This window comes from Eretmochelys imbricata, chromosome 18 (assembly GCF_965152235.1).
Source record: "Eretmochelys imbricata isolate rEreImb1 chromosome 18, rEreImb1.hap1, whole genome shotgun sequence".
NCBI classification, from domain to species: domain Eukaryota; kingdom Metazoa; phylum Chordata; order Testudines; family Cheloniidae; genus Eretmochelys; species Eretmochelys imbricata.
This window is the reverse complement of record NC_135589.1, coordinates 20,272,359-20,293,754: the sequence shown is the minus strand read 5'-3', so window position 1 is coordinate 20,293,754 and position 21,396 is coordinate 20,272,359. Positions and strand designations below refer to the sequence as shown.

At 41.7% G+C, this 21,396-nt stretch overlaps 1 protein-coding gene across 1 annotated transcript in view; it reads left to right on the top strand.

Moving 5' to 3' along the window:
• MEGF6 (multiple EGF like domains 6) overlaps nt 1-21,396 on the top strand; it is a 246,097-nt gene that overhangs the window by 17,321 nt on the left and 207,380 nt on the right. Inside the window, exon 3 of the mRNA XM_077837239.1 lies at nt 4,152-4,261. Within this exon, the coding sequence (XP_077693365.1) occupies nt 4,152-4,261 (110 nt within the window). The remainder of the gene's footprint in view (nt 1-4,151; nt 4,262-21,396) is intronic.

Below are 21,396 nucleotides of genomic sequence, written 5' to 3'. Positions count from 1 at the left end.
TTTTTTGGGGGTTTTCTTTTTGGACATTGCTTGAAGTGATAGTGGTTGTTTTTATAAAATTTGTATATGGGCCCAGATTATTGGGGTTGCCACATTTTATAAAAATAAATAACACTTTATGCTAGAAAATTGACTGTAGGGAACAGTCCTTCATTGACTGGGGCATTAGTAGTGGTGGACTAGATTATCTAATAGGTCTTGTCCAACTATCACTTCTGTGATTCTGTGGTCCTGCTGGTGTGTTAATATGTGGGACCTCAAGACATGGTGGTTGCTGGTTTAGAGTGTGAAAAATTGTTTTGCATTGGATAAACTAAACATCCAAGGGGTTGTGTAGCTAGCTGCTCCTGGAAATGTTATATTTTTGGTACTATTTGTGTCTGTTTTAACAACAAAGAGTTTAGTTTGACATATCCTTCAGGAATCACACGCTGATGCATGTATGCCGTGTACTCAAGGGTATGTAAATGGATCTTTCATCAGCAGGACACTATAGTATTTTTCTAAGCTAGAGTTCCATTAGCTCTGGCTGTTCTGAATAACTCTGGGCCAGAAACTCTGAAAGAGAAAACAAAAGCTAAGATAAACAATCTCCTTTAACAGTTCTTTCCACACCTCCTTATTCCGCCTTCCACTTTCTTTATACTTGGTGACATCCATAGAGGCACTGGCAATTGGGACTGTGGAAAATATTTGCATCACATTTTAAGTCTCCTTGAACTGAACCTTGAGTTCAAGATTCAGTAAATGTGTTAATCTTGGGCCTGACTTATAAAGTTAGTTGGAGATGGGCCAAGGTTGTTCACTCACACAGCTCAACTAGACATTTAGAAATCTGTTGAGGACAGAATGGAACCCAGGCTCCGTGCAGAGTCTCCCGCATTATTAGGTTTTATTGATTCTAACGGAGGGCAAGAAAAAAGAGAATTTGACACTGGGTTGCTGCACTAGCTGGTGGCTTTGCTTTGCCATCAGAATGAATGCTTTTCATAACTGTTATCTCGACAGATTAACGGTTTGCTGCTGAGCTGGTATTTTATGCCATCTTGGGGAATGTTGATTGTTTTGGGTCCCATTATCTATATTTTGCCATTTCTTTTTGTGCAAAATCTCTGGATGCTCTGTTAGGTAGCAAGAGTAGCTCTCCATCCTACCAACTTCTAGAGTGGGGGGAACTCCTGAAGGAAGTTGTGCCAGTGCTCAGTTGAACAAAAAGATCAGAGAATCATTCAAATTAGGGATGCAGAAACACCTAAGTTATTGAGTCATCCCAGCAGGTGTGGAGAGTGGTTCCAAGAGCTGTGTTTTCTCCAGTCTAGTTTTCAGTGTCTGGATCAGTTGTAGAATGTTATATTGGATCCCATTTTTCTTTGTAAAGTTTTGCATATGGCAGGACTTTTCAATATCCTCAACTCCTCTCCCGTAGTTCTTACCCTCTGCTATCTTAGTTCCACTGCTTCCGTAGGTAGTCTGTTATAATATCTTAGAGAGTTTTAGGGTTAAGCACTGCTTCCTCTACTCCCCTTTGACCTACGTAGGAGCTGCACATGAATGTCCAAGGGCAGAATACAGTCTATAAAGTTTTTCCTACTGTCCTTTGATTTTCCTTGGAGCAGCTTGCCCTCCATGTATGAGTCTATGCAGCCTAAAAAAAAACCCCACACTGGCTGTTGTAGTACAGTCCAGCAATGTCTCAGTGAATCTGCATGGGGAAAAAATCTTTTCCTGTCACAACAATGCATAGAAATGTTTGCGTTCACCACTCATTGGTGGGTAGTAATATTCATTTCTACACTGAATGCTTTTGGGTTTAGTTACATACCGCATCCCTGGCATTAACTTTGCACATTGTAATGCACATTACATTACATTAAAAGCAATATTTGTTTTGAACACCAGGCATTGGGTGGTGAGAAGCTCTTGACACCAAGAGATCCCGATAGATTTCAGCCTGATTGCTAGCTGTCTTTAGTGAATTCCATTCTTAGTTGTGTGTGAACCCAGGTTACTTCCTTCACAATTTGCTAAAAGCTTGTACAAAAATGGGTAACTGTTTTTATTTTTATCAGCTGTGATCTCATATACTCATTGGCAATGAAGTGTAGTTGAAGATTTCCTTCATGGGAATTAATTTGGTTAGTGCATCACTATTTAGTTTCTTTGTAGAGTCATGTAGACAAAGTCAAACAACCAGGATTAGTTAGGGTAAATATTTTCAGTGGATGCATACAACACTTTCAGCTGTGCCAAATATTTGTTGTTGCTGTTTGTCCATTGTGCTTTGGGTGAGCAGTTTCATTTTCTGCCAAAGTAGGATTTCTAAAATCAGCTTCAAACGTTTTATCTCCGCTTTTGATTTTCAGATACACAGAGCTCTAAATTTTCAGGGGGAAAAGTGTCACATTTATTTATGTTTTAACTCAACATCTGTTCGTCAGACTGACATCTCACCTGGAAGTCATGAGCAGGAGTCATTAAAAGATCTTCAGCTTCTGCCTTAGTACAATGTCTGTGGTAACAGAGCCCCATTCCTGCTCAGGGCCGTGGGCATTACCAAAAATAAGCATAATGATCCTGCTGGGCCCTGAGAAGTTCTGGAGCTTCAGCTGCTGCAAGAGATGTGGTGTGGCTTAGTGGATAGAGCACAGGACTGGGACTCAGCAGACCTGGGTTCTATTACTGACTGTGCTACTAGCCTGCTGGGTGACCTTGGGCAAGTTACTCCCTCTTTGTGTCTCAGTTTTCCCATCTGAGAAATGGGGATAATGATATTGACCTCCTTTGTGAAGGGCTTTGATTTCTACGAGTTAGATATCATTGTTATTTACCATGTGCAATAGATTTGTTATGGCAGCTGGTGGGGGTTTTTCAGGATTTGGTCGGGTGGGATATTGGGGTGGCTGTTAATTGGGAGCAAATTGCCTAGGGAGATTGTGGAATCTCCATCATTGGAGATTTTTAAGAGCAGATTAGACAAACACCTGTCAGGGATGGTCTAGATAATACTTAGTCCTGCCATAAGTGCAAGGGACTGGACTAAATGGCCTCTCAAGGTCCCTTCCAGTCCTATGATTCTATGATTCCAATTCAGCCAGACCCTGAAATGCACCACACTGTCTAATTTGAATGTAAGACTAATAACCCCTCCCTGGGAGAGGAGCAGGTTCACTAGAAACTTGGCACAGGATTGCTGTGAAGGTTTTCAGTCCTCTGGGACCCTTTGAAGAAATGGGCCTGGACAGTGGGTTCTTTACACAGAGCCCAGTACTGGGTTCATGTGAAAAGCAGTGTTGCATGTGGCACCCCATGTCCTGGCACCCCTTTAGTGGCCATAGCTGTCAGTCATGAAGCCAGTTTTATTTTATATAAATAGAACAGTTCTGGAAGGGGTAAAGGAGTGGCAGGAGCCCCGAGAAGAGCTTGATGCATTTAAGAATGGGATTCTAGAACTGTATTGACTGCGGTAGCAGGAGACTAGACTTGATGAGCCAGAAGGTCCCTTCCATTCCTATGTGCAGTGATGTAGGGTTGAGTGTTCGTCATGGTTGCTAAGGGGGGAGCAAGAGAATTGAGGAGACTGGAAACTTCCCTACATCTCTGCCTGTGAGTAGCTTGTTGGTTAATCCACAACTGCATCAGGAGCCGTCTGCGCATGGAATAGCTTGATGTTTTCCGGTAGGATGCTAGCATATATATGTATATATATTTAAATTCCTTCATCATAAGCCAAATAGTTTTTGAGCTCTCACCAGCCCCTTGGTGTGACTCGCTCACCGGTGCTAGATTTAAATACCTGTTGTTTTTATAAATTGACTTTCCTTTGACAAACAGCAGTTTAAATTAGGGGGGAAGCGATTTCACAAAACTGCAAAGGAATTAATGAAATACACAGCTCGGACAAGAAGAAAAGTGCTAGGCTTGTTCTGGAGCCCGCTCCCCCGGGCTGTCTCCTACCTCTTTAAAATGGATTGAAAAGCATTATGTTACGATCCATGATTGTTATTAGAATATGCGGGAAAATATGCAAAGTATTTGAAATTGAATTCTTTTTATTTAGGTGCTACAGTCAGATTTGAATCTTCTGTGCACTCCATTTTAATACTAAATCCTCCTCCTCCAGGGGTTAATGGTGGTTGTGTTTTGTGTTTTAGAACAGCATATTACACAGACTACAGGCAGGTGTACAGCATGGAATACCAGACTGTGTACAAGTGCTGCCCAGGATGGTCCCAGCTTGGAGGGGATGCTGGCTGCCTTTACTGTAAGTACCACTGTGCACCGATGAGGTTTTCTTCTCATTCCAGTTGTCTTTGCATGCTTATTTCATGGTCAGTACACTGCGGCAGATGCTGTAAACCCCTGTCTTAGAAGAATACTTTCTTTTAATGGGAGAGGAAGTTTCTCTCTGGACTCCTGTGAAGTGGTGTGAGCCACTTTCTGTTTTGTATAGAACTTCCACATTCTAACACATGGAGATTTTCAGGGTCACATTATTCAGTTACCCAGTTGCCAAAAGCTACTAACATTTTAAAACGTATCACAAGCTGGTGATTTAAAGTGCCCCAGTGGCAGAAGCTGCAGAAAGCTGTAATCCCAACTCTGAGTGGAGTTATCATTAAACGTAACATTAATTGCTGGTTATGTAAGTGAACATGCCAGTGATAGTTAGCTAATTTGCCCACAAATTCCTCTTGCTCAGCATTTCCTGGAGTGCTTCTCACCTCTTCATCATAGGAGGAGGCCTTGGAAATGAAGCTTTTGACAAATGAAGCCTTTGAACTGTTCATATACAAAAATGTGTTTCACTACTGTGGTGCAGGAGCCCTGTGAGATTTGGCTGGAAATTTATGGACACTCAACTGTGTGTGCTTCCTGTTTTGATTGCCCCTCCCTGCACTTATTAAATAAGAATGAGAGAGAGAGGGTCATTCATGAATTTACATAATCTGAGAGACGCTTCCTCTTATATCTTGAAAACGGTCAAATGATTTTTGGTTATATTTTAGGATTTTTCAAGCTTGGAATTCAGCTGGCTGAACTTGGGGCTCTCCCTACCCACTTTCTTTTCGGCTGATCTCCCCTTATAAAGGATTTTGGGACTTCTTAAACTGCTGGCGTTTAGTACTGTCAGGACCACAGTAGAAAGGGTAATGTCACACTCCCAGAACAGGAAGTTAACTGTCCGGTATGAATGAGCTGGGGTTGTGATATCTCTGGTGGTTTAGAGTGAGGGACTTGGAGTCAGGGCTGCTGGGTTCTAGGCCCAGTTCTTCCACTGCCGTGCTTTGAGACTTTTGGTAAATCTCTCTTTGCCCCAGCTTAACCATATGGAAAATGGATATAAAGGTACCTACTTCACAAGTGTGTTGCAAGGTTCCTTTAATGTTTTTAAAGTGTATTAAAATATCTTGATGGATTATGCTATGGAGGTGCAAAATATTATTAGTATTTGCTTTTATTATGGAACACGGTTGATTAAAATGGTATATTTGGATAGCTTGAAAAAAGAAAAATATTCTCTTGGATCTCACACTGATCTAGCCAAGCACATACATAGAAATAAAAGTTACTAGTGAGGGAGTATCATGTATATTCTTCATGATTATATTATTAATTTCATGCTCAGTAACTGAATAAAATCATCAGCTCCTTTTTTAATTAGCACTGGGAGATGCATTTTCTACTAATGTCATTAAAATTTAGCTTTCATTAGAGGCGATAGACAGGAGAACTAACAAAGGGTGTGCATGCTTGGCTGTCCTGACATCAAAAGAACGAAAGCCAACAGGTGTCATATCCATTTTTAAAATGATTTTGATTGTAATTGACCTGGGGCATTGGAAAATGTCTCTTACAGCTAGTCCTCTTTTGTTCTCCAGAAGGGCTTGCAGACCCATTTTCTTGCACTTTGCTTCTTGAAGTGAGGATGAAAGAGTAAGATGTGTCTAGCAAGCCAATTTTTATTTTTCTGATTTAAAGGATGATAATATAGGAGGCTAAGTCCATTGTGTCAAAGGAAACTCTGTGGGTCCTTCATAACCCAGTTACAGCAGGCAGATAATACTCTCAGCTGAACTCAGAAAAGTGACTACTGTAATGAATTTCCTATAGAGGAAGTGAATAATTCTATACAGGAAGGGAGCAAGAGGAAGGGAAAGAGAACTGCCTAGAGAAACCTCTTAACTTGTCATCCCAACTGTACGTACTGAAAGTCAAAGGTGTAGGAATAATCTCTAACTGCATTGGACTGTTTGTAGAAGAATTGATTCAGGGGATAATAAGCAGAGTGCATAGAGGATGCCGGATTCTCATAAAGAATGAAGTATGTCTGGGCCTTCTGAGAACAAAGGCGTTGGGTAATTTAAATATTCATCATGTGCCTGTTGCTGATGTGATAGGAGAACAAATGCCATTTATTTTCTTATTATGCATAAGTCAGTAGACCCTGTTGTTCCCTTTTAAGTTTTGTTTGTTTGGGTATTTTTGCATATGAGCCCCGGGAGGAACAAAGCTGGAAGTTTTTGCTTTGTGCCTGCAATGTAGGTTGAAAAGCAGACTTCAAAGCCAATGATTTTCTCTTGCTTCCGTTCACGAGCCTTGAGATTTCAAAGTAGGGGCAAAGGTGATTCAGGTAACCAGTTAAAATAATACTTTGGTGGGAAGGGGGTAAATGTGAAAAAATAGGAGCCTTGTGGCTGCAACACGCTCTACCTTACCATCCTGCTGTCTTGGTTAACTCTGCAATTCCACTCCTGCCTCTCTGCTTTGGCTATTTAAGTTCCTGGCTCCCTATAACTCCAGCAATGCCACTGCTGGCTGCCTCTGTGTTTGGCTAACCCTGAGCACTTAGAGTATCTTAGGATAATATTCCCGGTCACAGGCAGCTTGTGTATTTTATCTCCTTTTTAACAGGATCCAGGGTTAGATCGGTTAGTCCTGGGTGTCTCTGCAGGTGGAGCCAAAACTGGCAGGAACTCAGGCTGAGCCCTGACTAAAGGAAAATGAGGCTGTTGCTACTCCAGAAAAATAAAAAAAGAGGGAGATGGCAAATTGTTACCAGAAATCGAGGTGAGGGATGAACTTTGATTTGTGGGTGACAAGAACAAGGACCTGTATAATGCTATTAGAAAAGGAAGGCTTTCGGGAGGGTCATTGCTGGCCCAAACCCACTTCAGTAGAAATTCTGGCAGAACTGGAGAATCTAGAATGCAAAAAGGCTGGCTTGATAATGTGGAGCTGTTGTTTCGTTTGTGGCAGAAGGGTTTCAGTTTCCGAAGTCAAAGGTTTTTTCATTGATCACATCTGGCGTGGGCTCACATGGAAATGTGCACTGGGTTTCCAAGTGCCTTTCTGGAACCTACATTCAAACCTTCTTTCTTTTTTTATCTTCAATTTCTTTTGAGCATAAAACTGTGTTTATACCCCTAGCAAAGTGAAAATATAGATGTTCCATCTCCAATATGGCCATAGCATATTTCTATCTTGTGAGGCTTTATAGTGCTATTTAATGATCTGGCACATGCTGCGGTCCGAATAGTACTTCAAGAGAGCTGTTCTTTAACCATGTCGGGAGACAGCTGTGTTGTAACCATGGCTGAATTAGTCCAGGACTGTAGACTAGGTTTTTGGCCCCTGTTATAACATGGTTTGGTCCAGTCTGCGCTGTCTGGTCAAACTTTGTTAGAACCTGGTGCAGCAACAACAGAGTGCTTAAGCCTGGTGGCTAAAGTTGGCACACCACTGTCAACCACTATAGGAGAAAGCTGTTGTTTAACAGATCAGAGAGCTGTTTATCCTAAATGTTCTATCTACCCACCATTCAACACTGCTCTGTGGGGTGGCAAGTGACTTATATCCAGGCTTTCTGCTTCAATCAGCAATACATTGTTTGTTGTTCTTTCACATATCAAAATATTCTGTCCTGAGGGGGCCCTGTAGCATCTCCAGCTTTTTGGCTTGCATGGATGTAATTACTTTTCTGCCCAGTCCCCCAGTTCTCTAGTGGGAACTTTGTGTTTTTTTTGGGTTCTTGTCTAGACTTTTATGGATCCTTTAATCAAAAGGGGAGGGGTAAGGATGGAGATAGGAAATGAGTTGAATAAACTGTATTAATGAAGAACTACTTTGGCAGAGAAGTGTACCCAGTAAGCTGTGAATTCTGCAAGATTTGCTGTGGAAATTACCTCATGTAACACTGAAGGCTCAGGGCCTGGTCCTCAGCTGGTGTCAATTGGTGTAGTTCTGTTGAAGTAATGGAGCTATGCCAAATTATTCTAGTTGAGTGTCTGTCCTCAGAGATGTAATGGATATTGTTCCTGCTCCATGCAGACACGTGGGCAAGGCCATCAGTGGTGAAAATATAATTAGAACTGTAGGAGACTGTAAGGCAGACTCAAGCTAGCAAGAACATCTTTTTCTGTCTTCCAGTTTGAGTTAACATTTCTTCACTGCCATGTGCTCGTTCCTCCAGGCGTTGGAATGCTCCTTTACAAATCTCTTCGCTTACTTATGCTCTTCTTCCTTTTGCGAGGCTAACCCTTCCATCTGTCTAAAAGCAGAAGCACACGATGCTCTGTGCGGGTAACTTTGCACTCTCTGTGTTCTTATACTTGTGCCTGTCGTTCAGCCATGCCTGTAGCTTCTCTCTTTCACAGTCATGAGGTAGTATCTGATGTTCGATAAATAATATTATGGGAGACCAAGGACCCGGTACCTACCTGGTTATTAACCCAACCCTGAAGAGTGTGCTTTTCCCAGGGCTGTATTACCTGCCTTGCAGGAGAGTGCTTTGCCTAGGCAACTGATACCCACACTCTGCCTCTTCCTTGTTTAGCAGGCTTACAGCTGGCTTGAAACACTGAAACACCAGCCTCCAAAAGGTGCTTGTCCAAGTATTTAGAGGTGTGAGAATGGCCTATGCAGTGCCATCAGGCTGGGAACTGCTTAACGACCAACAGAGTTCAGCGTCTCTGCTGGGAATGAATAATTAGGAAATGGATGGAAAGTTTCATTGAAACACCCTGTAAAATGTCACTTAAGGAAGAGCTCTAAAGAATTAATGCTCCGCAGAGATTTGAAAATTTCTTGAGGAATATTTGATTTCCCTGCTATTCCCCTCTCCCTGTGCCATTTGTAGTTGTCTGCTGGGCTTATAACATTCCCAGGAGTTGTCAGATCTCACCTTATAAATGTGTAGTGCTCAGTTCCCTTGTGGATTACCTGCTTTTTCTCCTCCCTTGTGCTCACAGTGGAAAACAAGTGATGATTAAAAAATCAGATTTTTTAAAATTTTGAATTGCTTTATTTTACTTAAATCCATTTTTCTTTTTTAAAATAAATCTACTTAAAATTGAAGTTATGATAAGGTCTAAACTACTTATAATTAAACTACATTTAGATAAAATAAAAAGTAAATAAATAAAAATTAAGGTGTACACGTTTGCTGCAGAAGTTTTTTAAAAGTCAAACCTCTGAACTGGTGGAAGTCACTGGCTAAGCACCTGGAACCAGAGTGTGCGTTGAATTCCTTTTACCAGTTTTTGACACCACTAGCTTCTTCTGCAGGTGCAGAGAGAATATTTTTTTCATTTCAGTTTATTCTGCTAGTTCAGTTGAATGACTAGTTCAGTCAAGTTAAGAAACCACCAAGAGTTGAAAGGCAAGCTTATTTTCCTCTTCCAATCTATGAGTAACAACTAGGTGAGAGAGAATGAGATCTACTAGTTCTAAAGTCTTGAAGAACATGGTCACCAGAAACGATCAGCTCAGTTTACTAACTACAGATAATACTTCCTTTGTTTAATACATCAGTTTTAAATGCAGAATGACTCAATAAACTTACTTTTTTCTTGTCTAGCACATTTTTAAAAAATTTTATTTAATTAATATACCAGTTTTACAATGTTGTTTTTATACATGTGAATTGAAATGCCAATTTCTACCCAAATAGAGTTTGATACAAATCACAAGTAAACAATGACCATTGTATAATAAGTGCATTATTCATCATTTTCTAATATACTGAAATATGTAAACAATAATCTGAATAAATGTGCAAGCTATGTAATTGTTTAAATATGTATAGATATATTGTGTTCTTATGGTTAGTTAAGTACCAAATTTTGGGTAAAGGGCTATATTTATTTGCAAATGAACATATATTTTTTTGATTGAGTCTCATTGGTTAGAAACTATCTTTAGGAAAATAACTAAAAAGTACAATTGCAAAACAAGATGAAAATTGATTATTTAAATCGAACTTTCCTGCTTGATGGTTTAAATCATGATTAAAATGTGATTTAAATCACTTTGACTTAAGTCAGCCCATGCTGCTTCGCTGCAGCTCTGTTACCATGTCATTCCTAATTGTATTTTCATCCACCTTTGTCCTGGGCCATTCATCCGCACAGCCCAGTTTAGAGGGGGAAAAGGTCAGAAGTCATGACAGCCTTTTTCACTCATGGTCTGGTATCAGATTCCTATCCTTAATGATAACTGATAAGATTGACTTTTGAGCTAAAACTATTAGTATTAGATGACATCTGAGATGTCACATAAATTCCACATGGGTTGAATAGTGTAGTTAAGCTCCTTGCTGTGCAATACAAGGCCTGTGTGTCTGGGTAGCCTCATGATGTCTACTGTTGGCTCCAGGTTGCTGAAAAGTTGAGTCCCATCAAGTCTTTACAATTGGTAGCTCTTAACCTGAATGGAATGATTGGAGTTCAGTAACAGACACTGTGTCTGGGCACCCCTGCTAACTCCGTCCATTTCAGCGAATGAAACTGCAGGATGGAGAGGAGTTGAGGATGGTGAAAAGGAGGGGAAATGTGGAGGAACAGGAAGAAAGATTTAGTGGGAGATTCAGTACTTTGACTTTTTGATGGATACAAGCCAGTCTCGTTAAACAGCACAAGACTTGCTGGCACTGACTCTTGCTTGTTTTCCAGGTTCTGAGGTACAGGCTTGATTGTGGCTGAAGAGGGAGAATAAAATGTTAAGTCTGGTGTGGGGGGTGGTTATCAGAGACTAAGGTGGGTTGAAAGAGCACTTTGAGCATCTCCAAGGGGTGCATAGAAAACAGCCAAATTCTGATTGCCTTATTAAGAGGGGAGCTTTTATTAGTCACAAATGGCCTATTAAAGACTCCAAAGTGAGTTACCCTATGCTGAACTACATGTCTCACTGCCAGCTCTGTTTAGCTTTAGCATATCATCTAGTGAGCAGTTAAACAGCACTCAGCAGGGCCTGCTCTGGCAGCCACGCTCAGCTGTTGGTTTCTATTCTGCAAATATGTCAAAACTCTGCTTGGTGCATAACCATGGGCTGCACAACCCGCAGAAAAAATCTTGTACCAGGTCTTCATGAGGGAAGGCTCGATTATTTTATGAGGTGTGTTGGTGTGATCCACAGCAAATATTTTCATATAACAACTTAATTTCCTTAAGAGGTTGACTTTCCTGTGTACATTGCCTCTTGGCTCCTGGAAGCTTATTGTTTTGTCAGTTCAGAGGGATAAATTGTATTTCTGTTCATAGAATCATAGAAGATTAGGGTTGGAAGAGACCTCAGGAGATCATCTAGTCCAACCCCAACTAAGTCATCCCAGCCAGGGCTTTGTCAAGCCTGATCTTAAAAACCTCTAAGGATGGAGATTCCACCACTTCCCTAGGTAACCCATTCCCGTGCTTCACCACCCTCCTAGTGAAATAGTGTTTCCTAATATCCAATCTGGACCTCCTGCACTGCAACTTGAGACCATTGCTCCTTGTTGTCATCTGCCGCCACTGAGAACAGCCAAGCTCCACCCTCTTTGGAATCTCCCTTCATATAGTTGAAGGCTGCTTTCAAATCCCCCCCTCACTTGTCTCTTCTGTAGACTAAGTCCAGTTCCCTCAGCCTTTCCTGGTAAGTCATGTGCCCCAGCCCCATAATCATTTTCGTTGCCCTCTGCTGGACTCTCTCCAATTTGCCCACATCCTTTCTGTAGTGGGGAGCCCAAAACTGGACGCAGTACTCCAGATGTTGACTCACCAGTGCCGAATAGAGGGAAATAATCACTTCCCTTGATTTGCTGGCAATGCTCCTTCAAATGCAGCCCAATATGCCGTTAACCTTTTCGGCAACAAGGGCACACTGTTGACTCATATCCAGCTTCTCGTCAACTGTAATCCCCAGGTCCTTTTCTGCAGAACTGCTGCTTAGCCAGTCAGTCCCCAGCCTGTAGCGGTGCATGGGATTCTTCTGTCCTAAGTGCAGGACTCTGCACTTGTCCTTGTTGAACCTCATCAGATTTCTTTTAGCCCAATCCTCCCATTTGTGTAGGTCACTCTGGACCCTATCCCTACCCTCCAGCGTATCTACCTCTCCCCCCAGCTTAGTGCCATCCTTGAACTTGCTGAGGGTGCAATCCATCCCATCATTCAGATCATTAATGAAGATGTTGAACAAAACCAGCCCCAGGACCGACCCCGGGGCACGCCGCTTGATACCGGCTGCCAACTAGACATTGAGCCGTTGATCACTACCCGTTGAGCCAGACGATCTAACCAACTTTCTGTCCACCTTATAGTCCATTCATCCAATCCATACTTTTTTAACTTTCTGGGAAGAATACCCTGAGGTGAGCCTTTTGCTTCGGATCAAGCATAATTTTGGTTGAAGTTCTGATGTATCCTCTTTCGAAAAGCTATATTCTACTATGTCCCTGCAAGCCTCTACCCCTTGTCTTTTGAAACAGTTATAGGCTTGGCAGGGTTCCATTTAAATGAGTAGTTGTCTGTAAACTTCGATGTCACCTGACACACAAAAATCAACAACAACAAAATCTATTGATAGTACCAGGCGAGCGCAGCCTTTGCTGCTCTGTGCGCCTGCAGGGATCTGTTATTTCACCCCTGCAGCCTCCCAGGGTGCTCTCTGCAGCCCTGTGCCCCTACTCACCAGCTGGAATTGTGAGGGCTGTCTCTGGGCAGGAGCTGCTCAGAAATGGGGTGGACTCCCCCAGGGCCTGCGGCTTGTCGTCCTCCTTGCAGTGCTTTCTTTCTAGCTTCTGATCTCCTGAAGTAGGAAGTGCTGGGCTGGCTCCTATCATATAGGGAAGGGTTAAGTATTCACTTAGGTTTTAAAGTTCATGCCTAAATATAAATAACATTGCCAAGGAATGAGCCAGAGAATAGTGATTTCCCCCTCCCCTTCCACCCCAGGGTAAGACATAACCCTGATAAAAGCAAGTGGCTTTATTTCTATATAAATTTATTTGTAATAAATTTGTTAGTCTCTAAGGTGCCACAAGTACTCCTTTTCTTTTTGCAGATACAGACTAACATGGCTGCTACTCTGAAACCTTTATTTCTATATGGTAGCTATTGTCCATTTCATAGTGGTATACCAAGTTTCATATTGGAACTGTTTAACAGTAAAGAGATGTATTGTGTAACAGTGGAATACCATATTGTGCATCTTCTGTCTGAAGATCTCTTTACAAACGTTAGTGAATTAAGACTTTCATGCCCTTTTTGCGCCTTATGTAATAGGATGTTGTCATTATTTCCATTTTACAGTTGGGGAAAAGGAGGAACAGAGAGGTGAAGGTACTTGTCCAAGCCTCAGAGGAAGTCTGGGGCCTGGTCAGGAGTAGAACGCATATCCTGATTTCTAGTCTCACATTTCCACAAGTATTTCCAGTGTCGCCTAGGACCATGCGGTGGCCCTTGCTTGTACTGACTTGGAGGGAAGAAGATCACTTACTGAACTGTCAGTACCACTCCATGCAGTATCTAGAGGTTCCTTGCGGATGCACAGCCAAACACTGACCAAACCTGACTCTATCTAGCTTATGAGATCCCACAGGATCATAGAATGAAACCCAAAGAGCCTTAACGTTCCACCGGCCCTGAAGGTTATTTCCTGCCTGCAGAGAGACTTCCATTGAATAATATTGACATGCTCTAAAAAAAGATGCCCTCTTTCTGTAGGGCTAGAGTACTAGTGATATTTTAAGGTTCTGGGACTTTACTAAAGATGCAGCATGGACTATATCTGTTATAGGAAGTCCCAAGGAAAATATCTATAGATACATTGTCAGTTTGTCTTTATACTTGGGGGTGGGGGAAGACCTGTACATTTGGAAGAAATATGTATAAACTGACATTTGTAAGGGGAACCACCAGAACTTGATTTTTAGGAGTGGGTTTCTGAGCTTCTCCACAGGTAAAATATATGGGTTTGCAATGACACCCAAGGCTACATAGTCATAAAAAGTGACTTAAACATTAGCTAGGAAGATAGATGGATTTCTGAGGCAGCATTTCATCACAGTCTCATTAGTCTGGGTATAGGGGTATTTTAACTTCAATGCTACCTTTGTATTATTAAGCAGTCTTTTGGGGAGAGAATAAAAAATGGTCAAATACTTAAACTCTAAAACAAGAACTAGCACCCAGACTAAGTATTTCAGCTATAATGTCTCTAAGGTCTAAGGTGGAGGTTCAGATGTGGGTCAGAATGGGATTTAAATCAAGGTAAAGATACAGCTCAGCCTTGCCAGTCATGATCTACTCAGCTCCATGACAAGGGAATGTTTGCTTCTCAGAGTAAACTGCCTGAGCCCTTTGAACCTGAAGCAGGTACAGAGGTGGGACACATTGTGACATTTATAGTGCTGTGAAGGGTAACTAAATAATGACACCGTGTCCTTAAGCAAAATTGGAATTCTGCTGGGCTCAGTTGACCATTTGATGGTCATTTTAAAGAGAGTCTCCAGAGACACCAAGATATAGCTGCGTTAGTGCCTTTGAAAGAAAGGGGAACTGCAGTTATTATTACTGCAACATTATTACTCCTGCAACATAGAGTTAAAGATGTGACACTCGGAGCACATCTCCAAGAAACCCAACCAGCATAACAAAACTAAATTATTTCTCTCCTGATCTTCTTTGCTGGGTTGAATTACCTGGTTGATCATCTCTCCCTCTTCCATAGATTCGGCCTTTAGTCATTGTGATGGAGAGGTCAGGCTGTCCTGATCTTTGTTGTGAGATTTTTGTGCTTTCACTTATTTTGAGATTGCACACCAAGCTCAATTTAAGGATGGACCCAGGTGTATGTCTTTCCTGTGTGACAAGAATGGGTGAACTGGCATCCACCATTTCCCTGTGATACTACTCCAGCAATCTAATAATCTACTCTCAGGAATTTTTTCTTACATATATTTCCTTTTATTCACTTGTATAATAACCCTTTGAGTAGAGAACTGAACCCATAGGGAACTAACTAGTTGGAAAAGAGAAAAATGCAAGCAGCTAACATATGAAGTTATTTCTTTGTGTTAGGTGGACTGAATGTGCGTGTGTAGATGGTGAAACAGGAGGAATTTACACTGTGGAGGAAAAGCATGATAAAGGACAATGTCAGTACCTAGCATACAGTGGGAATTTAGGAAGCCAATTGTGTTTCAGTAGGAAAATTGTAGTCAATATTTAATGCATGTAGCTATCAGTGGTAAACAGAGAATAGCAGGAAACTTAGTAATGGAGAAATTAGTTCTCCATATTATAGTGGATCATAATTGAATGCAGTTTGATAAAACACTACGATAAGAGAATTATAATCAAACATGACAAAGAGAATGTAATTTGAAGGATTGGCCACTAAAGATGTGTTCCTAATGTAGCCTCACTAAGCCACTACACCGAACTGGAATAATTTCCTCCAGTTTATGGTTGATACTTCTTTCCATATCAATGGAAATTGTCTGCTCAGAGCTCCCTTCCCTGTACCTTTCTGCTAAGGGCTCATTCCTTACGTCCTTTGATTTTATGCTTGTATTTTCGTCTTAATTCCAAGCAGCCCTGACATTTCCCAGCTGTATCCATTAGACTGCCACTACTCCGAGAAGCTCATCAAATGACTCCCATCCGTGATGTTGCAAAATGCCTCTATGGCTAACCCTGTCCTACACGGTCTTGGGGAATGCATCCTAACATCTCAAAGAGCTAAGGGAGCATTGCTGTACCTGGGCAACTGGATCTACTGCAGTCCAAGATTACAGAATAGTTATGGTGCCTCTTACTGTGCTGTTAAATATAAATCTCTTGGATGCTTGCCTGGGGTAATGTTGTTGTGACACATGATAGCTGGTTTCTTGTGAGGCACCCTCAAATCTCTTATTGATTATATACTGATAGTCAGTAGCACTGCAGTTATACAAAGTAGGTATAGTTCCAGTGGGAACACGCTATATTGACCAGAATATCGAGGGATAATGAGGAGCACTATAGGGAATTAAGTGGGATGCACTGTATCGAATGGTTAAAGAAAGTGGGCCTTGGAGTCAGGACTCCTGATGTCTTGCCCCCAACTTTGCCACTGACTTACCTCATGCAAGTTGTGTAATCTCTTTGCCCCTTTGTTTGCTCATCTATAAACGGGAGGAGGAGGAGAATATTTACTTCACTGAAGCATTCTGAGGCTTAGTTAATTAGTATTTTTAAAGTGCCTGGAGATCCTCCACTAAAAGTGCAAAGTGACAGAATAGAAACATAATTGGGAAATAGGGATTGTTTCTTACTACATAGTTGTCATTGTTTCTTAAAGCATTGCTGCCCTGAGACTGCCAAGGACTGTGTGGTATTCATTGTGACATGGTGAATGGGGGGAGGGCAAGCATGGTATATTTTATAACTCCCAGTAAGAGGTAGTGATCTCTCGCATGCATCGAAGTGTCTGGCTTAATGTATTTCTTTCTCTCTCTACTGCTTTATTTTTAACTAACTGACTGGTGCAACAAACCCCATAAACTCCCTTTCTAGTTTCTCTTTAGTTTCTGTATTATGGTTGTTTCCCAAGTGTTGTAGTTCAGTGCATAACAGGATGCCAGTTCTCGCTCTCCCGCTGATCTGGAGCTAGGATAAGATTTACACTGGGTGGCCAATAGTTCACTACTTTCTCCTGTTTCTGCCTATTAACATTCCAGCCCTGAGCGTTACAAGAACCCAAGAGCACTATTCCAGCCCTGGAGGCAGTGAGTGACAATGCAGCTTATTATAGTTGTAGCGGATGGGCTGGGTTGATGCCCCTGGGGTATGTACCCCCTCCTCCACGATATAAATGCAGCCTGCTTTCCAATATGAAAAATAGAGGGATGTTTTATAGAGGGAGAGCAGAGCTTCAGGAGATTTGGCACGTCTAAGACAGTGGGGAACAAGCCACCTCCGTGTGGTGGTGATGCATTTTAGATGCATGCTGCCTTTTTAGTAAGAAATGTTGTAAGCTGATCAAATATGTGGGTAGTTGGCCAAGTTGCCAGCTCCACTTCTGAGGTGGTTGCATATCAGTGATGTTGCAGCTATATAGTTTGTGTAATGCTTTAGGATCCTTTGGGAAAATATGGAGATGAGGCTGTCTGTGCAGTATCATTGTTGGGCTTGGTACTGCAATTTGGGTAGAGGAAGATGTGATGCCTCCTCCTGGGACTTACAGTTTCAAGACTCAATTATACAAGATACTTAGGCCCAAATTTGCAAAGGTATTTAGGCATTGCTCTGCTCAGCGTTCATAGATTCATAGCTTATAAAGGCAGAAGGGGCCACTGTGATCATGTGGTCTGACCAATGCATAACACAGGCCAGGGATCTTTCTGAATTAATTCCTGTTTGAACTAGAGCATATCTTTTAGAAAAACATCCAAACTTGACAATCAGTGAATCTTATGCTCCTAAGTGCCTAAGTCACTTTTGAAAATGGGACTGAACAGATGACGTCACTTAGGCCTTGCAAAGCTGAACAGAGCAAAGCCTAAATACTCTCAGAAATTGGGGCCTTAGGTCAGATTTTTAAAGGTATTTAGGCACCTAGTGGGATTTTCAGAAGTGCCTAGGCACCAAACACCTATTGAAATAAAGGAGTTTTAGACATCTACGTGCTTCTGAAAACCTCACTAAACACCTTTAAAAATCTGGCCCTTAATGTCTTAAATTACAATTTACTTCAGTGAGAGTGGAATATATGCTCAGAATCCAGCCTTTAATTATACAGAAAATACTGATAGATCTATCTATCTTAGGGTTTTCTCAGACAAATATAGTTCAGACACTTAATATGCTGGTTGACCAGTGAAGGGTCCGTCCTAGACTGGTAGCAGATGTATTTTGTTGGTTGATTAGTTTTGAAAAGTATATTTTTGAGAAGGGGTGGATGCCGAGCAGCTGGCTGATCCCAGCACTCTTGCTGCTGCTTCCACCGGTGGAGCTGTACTGGTCTTAAAGCCATGCTGGGAGGCTTTGAAGAAAAAAAGCTCATTGTAGACACAGCCAGTGTCCCCTGGGCCTTAGAAATCTCCAATTGGTTACATTTTACATACCTGAGTGAGTTATAAAGTCTAATCCTGTGGGTCTCTGTGGGAGACAAGGCCAACAAGTCAGAGTGATAATAAGAGTTAACAATCAGGTAACTGTGATTTCAAGAGCTGTTTGCTCCCAAAGTTTCCATGAAGCACAGTTTAGTTCGGAACAATTCTGTCTTTTCTGGTATAGTGTCTCTCCCTCCTCCCCGCCCCCCCCACTAAGGACATGTGCATGAAAACAGGCTCTTTGTTCCTTGGGACTTCACCCAATCCTGCTGCTTAATCCCCACCTGAAATCCTCATTTTTTTTCTTTCTTTTTAACATCACAGGCAATTGCTGTGGTGACCATTAAGATGTCAAAGAATGGATTATGATTTTGGTTGAGTAGTAAGCAACAGGAACCACTGAACTTTACTGTATGTATGGATTTAATATTCCTAGTTGTATAATAAAATTAAAAATCCTGAAAACCTAGGGCAGAAATGCCTCTGAATTTTCAATGTCTCAGCTGCTGTATATCAATCACCTTGTTAATTAACATTATTTCTGTTCTAGTACATTGCTTCTTAAGGATGTAAATTAAAGTATTGGCTGTGTTCCTTAGATTCTCTGATTTTTTGGGTCAAGCTGGAAGAAAAAAAAAGTCTGTTCTCCCCCTTTCCTCCCCCCCGCCCCTTTCCTATGTTTAACATTGCAGCCTGGACCCAGTTTTAGCATGTAGATTCCATGTGCTCCATTCAGATGCTTCCCTGACACTTGGCCTCTCTCTTCCTCCCCCCTCCCACTCCTTCTCTTTTGCAGAAATATGTCTTCACCACAGGCTGGAGTTTTTGTTCTATCCTTTTACTCTTTGGTTGCGGGCCCACATAAAAAAATGCTTTGATCTCCTTTACACCATTGATTGATTCTCAAAAGCTCCTATGTCAGATCTGCTAGTTACCATCTTGCCAACAAGTTAAAAGGCTCTGTGAAGTGCTCCTTGGAGCCAGGTGAATCTACAGAGTCCCATTGCACATCCCTGTCCGTTGACCTAGATCTGCTTTGCCAGGAGAGATGTTCCTTTTGTGTTGCTCCAGGTAACATAATTACATTTCTTCCCAGCATCAGGCCCTGTTGCAGTCTAGATTTATATCTCTCCAGTCCCACTTCAGATTCGCTGAAATACGCTGCTTCTTGAAGTGAGCTGACATGAGCTCTGCAATTTAAGAAACTTTTCAACGTTCTGAATTTTTTATTTTGTGTGTGTATGGGGGAGTGATGGCACAAGTTAATGAGACAAAGGCCACATTGTGTTAGATTCACTGTGTTCATCCCATAGGATGGACACAGGAGTTGGGAGGAGGAATGGGGTGAGGAGGGAAAGGAAGATGACCTGTAGAGCCCAAGCAAACACCCCTCTCTGATCACATGTCATATTGCTACCAGTGCAGGTCACATTCCTATCTGTGCGAGTATTAGCAGTGCTGTGAGCTAGAGAGGGGGTATTGTGCCACACCTGGCATGTTGACACCTGTGTGGTTTTGGTTTCCTGCGTCCTAGTGGGGCACAATGCTGTCTTAAGATGAGTGTGTCTTTAAAGGCAAATTTTCAAAGGGTCTCTGAAATTGCATTGACAATACAGTATTTTCATCCATTTGTGTGTGCAAAGCCTCTTGCTGGCATGTGCAAAACAAGTATTCATGCTCTTAACTGCACATTTTCCACGTGCAAATACAATCATTTGCACATACAAAAAATAAAGTATCTGCAAGAATTACGGGAACATTTTTGGAGCATCCCTGCTAACTGTAATAATGTGGCACAAATAGATGTGAATTGTAGCACCATTAGCCCTGCTATTTTAATAGTGAATATTGTTAGTTTGGGTGATGGGGAAGGAGGGAATGCACAGACTGGATATTGCTACGTTGCCAGGAGGGAGTAATGCACACTCACTGCACAGTGTACTGCTTTGATTTATCCTAGTGATTTGAATCTTGGGAGTGAATATGTGAAGGATAGGACCTCCCAGGAATTGCTCATCAGAATCCTTGAAACCAGATAGAAACTAGAGAGGCTCCTAATTCAGCAGGCTGAATTAGAGAAGTAGTGGGTAGGACGGATGGGGATAGGATCTGTTCCACCTACAGTTATTGGGGGATTATTGCTCTTCAGTTGACCCCAGGTGTTGGGATATTTTGCCTGTGCTTTAGCCATCCACTTTTATGTGCCTGGTCACTGACCGTGAGGAGGGGCAGTGCACCAATTCAATTCAAGCCCTGAGACTAACTTTAGTGCTTGTCTGCTGTGGAGTTCTTCCATGTGCTGATGCCCATGGCTGAGCCCAGTACATCATGCCAGCAGGTGTCACCATCATCCCTTCAGATCCTTACAAACATAGTTAAATACAGTAGCTGAAGACAAGCAGTTACCAAAGTGTATGAAGCCATGCTGAAGATGTATTTAGTTCTCCAGCATTTTCCTTTATGGTAAGTCATAAATACAAAGCTGGCAGTACCACAAGCTTAGATGAGAAGGAATTGCCTTTCCACAAATTTTCATATTGCACTGAGGAGCACAGATGACATTGGCAGGTACTGCTGCTATTGTCTCAGTTAGTATTAATGTATTGTAGAGAATCACAGACACTTTACAAGGAATGGCCATAAACATACAAGAAATTTCCGGGTCAGCATGAAATTTCCCTGGGGCAAAGAGATGGAGGAGGACACTCTTTATTATAAATAGGTTCATAATTGGTGTGTTCCTCAACCATTTCTTCATGAATTAAGATGCTACATGCTGGCAAATGAAAAACTTGAAGTTTCCCCTTTAACCTGAGTCGAGGACACTAAAGTTAGTACGTTTGGAAGAGGGACAAGCTGGTGATAACAAAAGTTTCAAACAGGGAATCCAATAATGATGATTTGTTTAACAGAGAACAGCGTTCAGAAATATCAATAATTCCTAGTGAAGCAGAACCTTCAAAGATGAAATTTTGAAACTGCAATTAAAGCCTTATTACAGTAGGACTTTTTGTACTGTTGGTGCTGGTAATGGTAAGTTCAGGTAT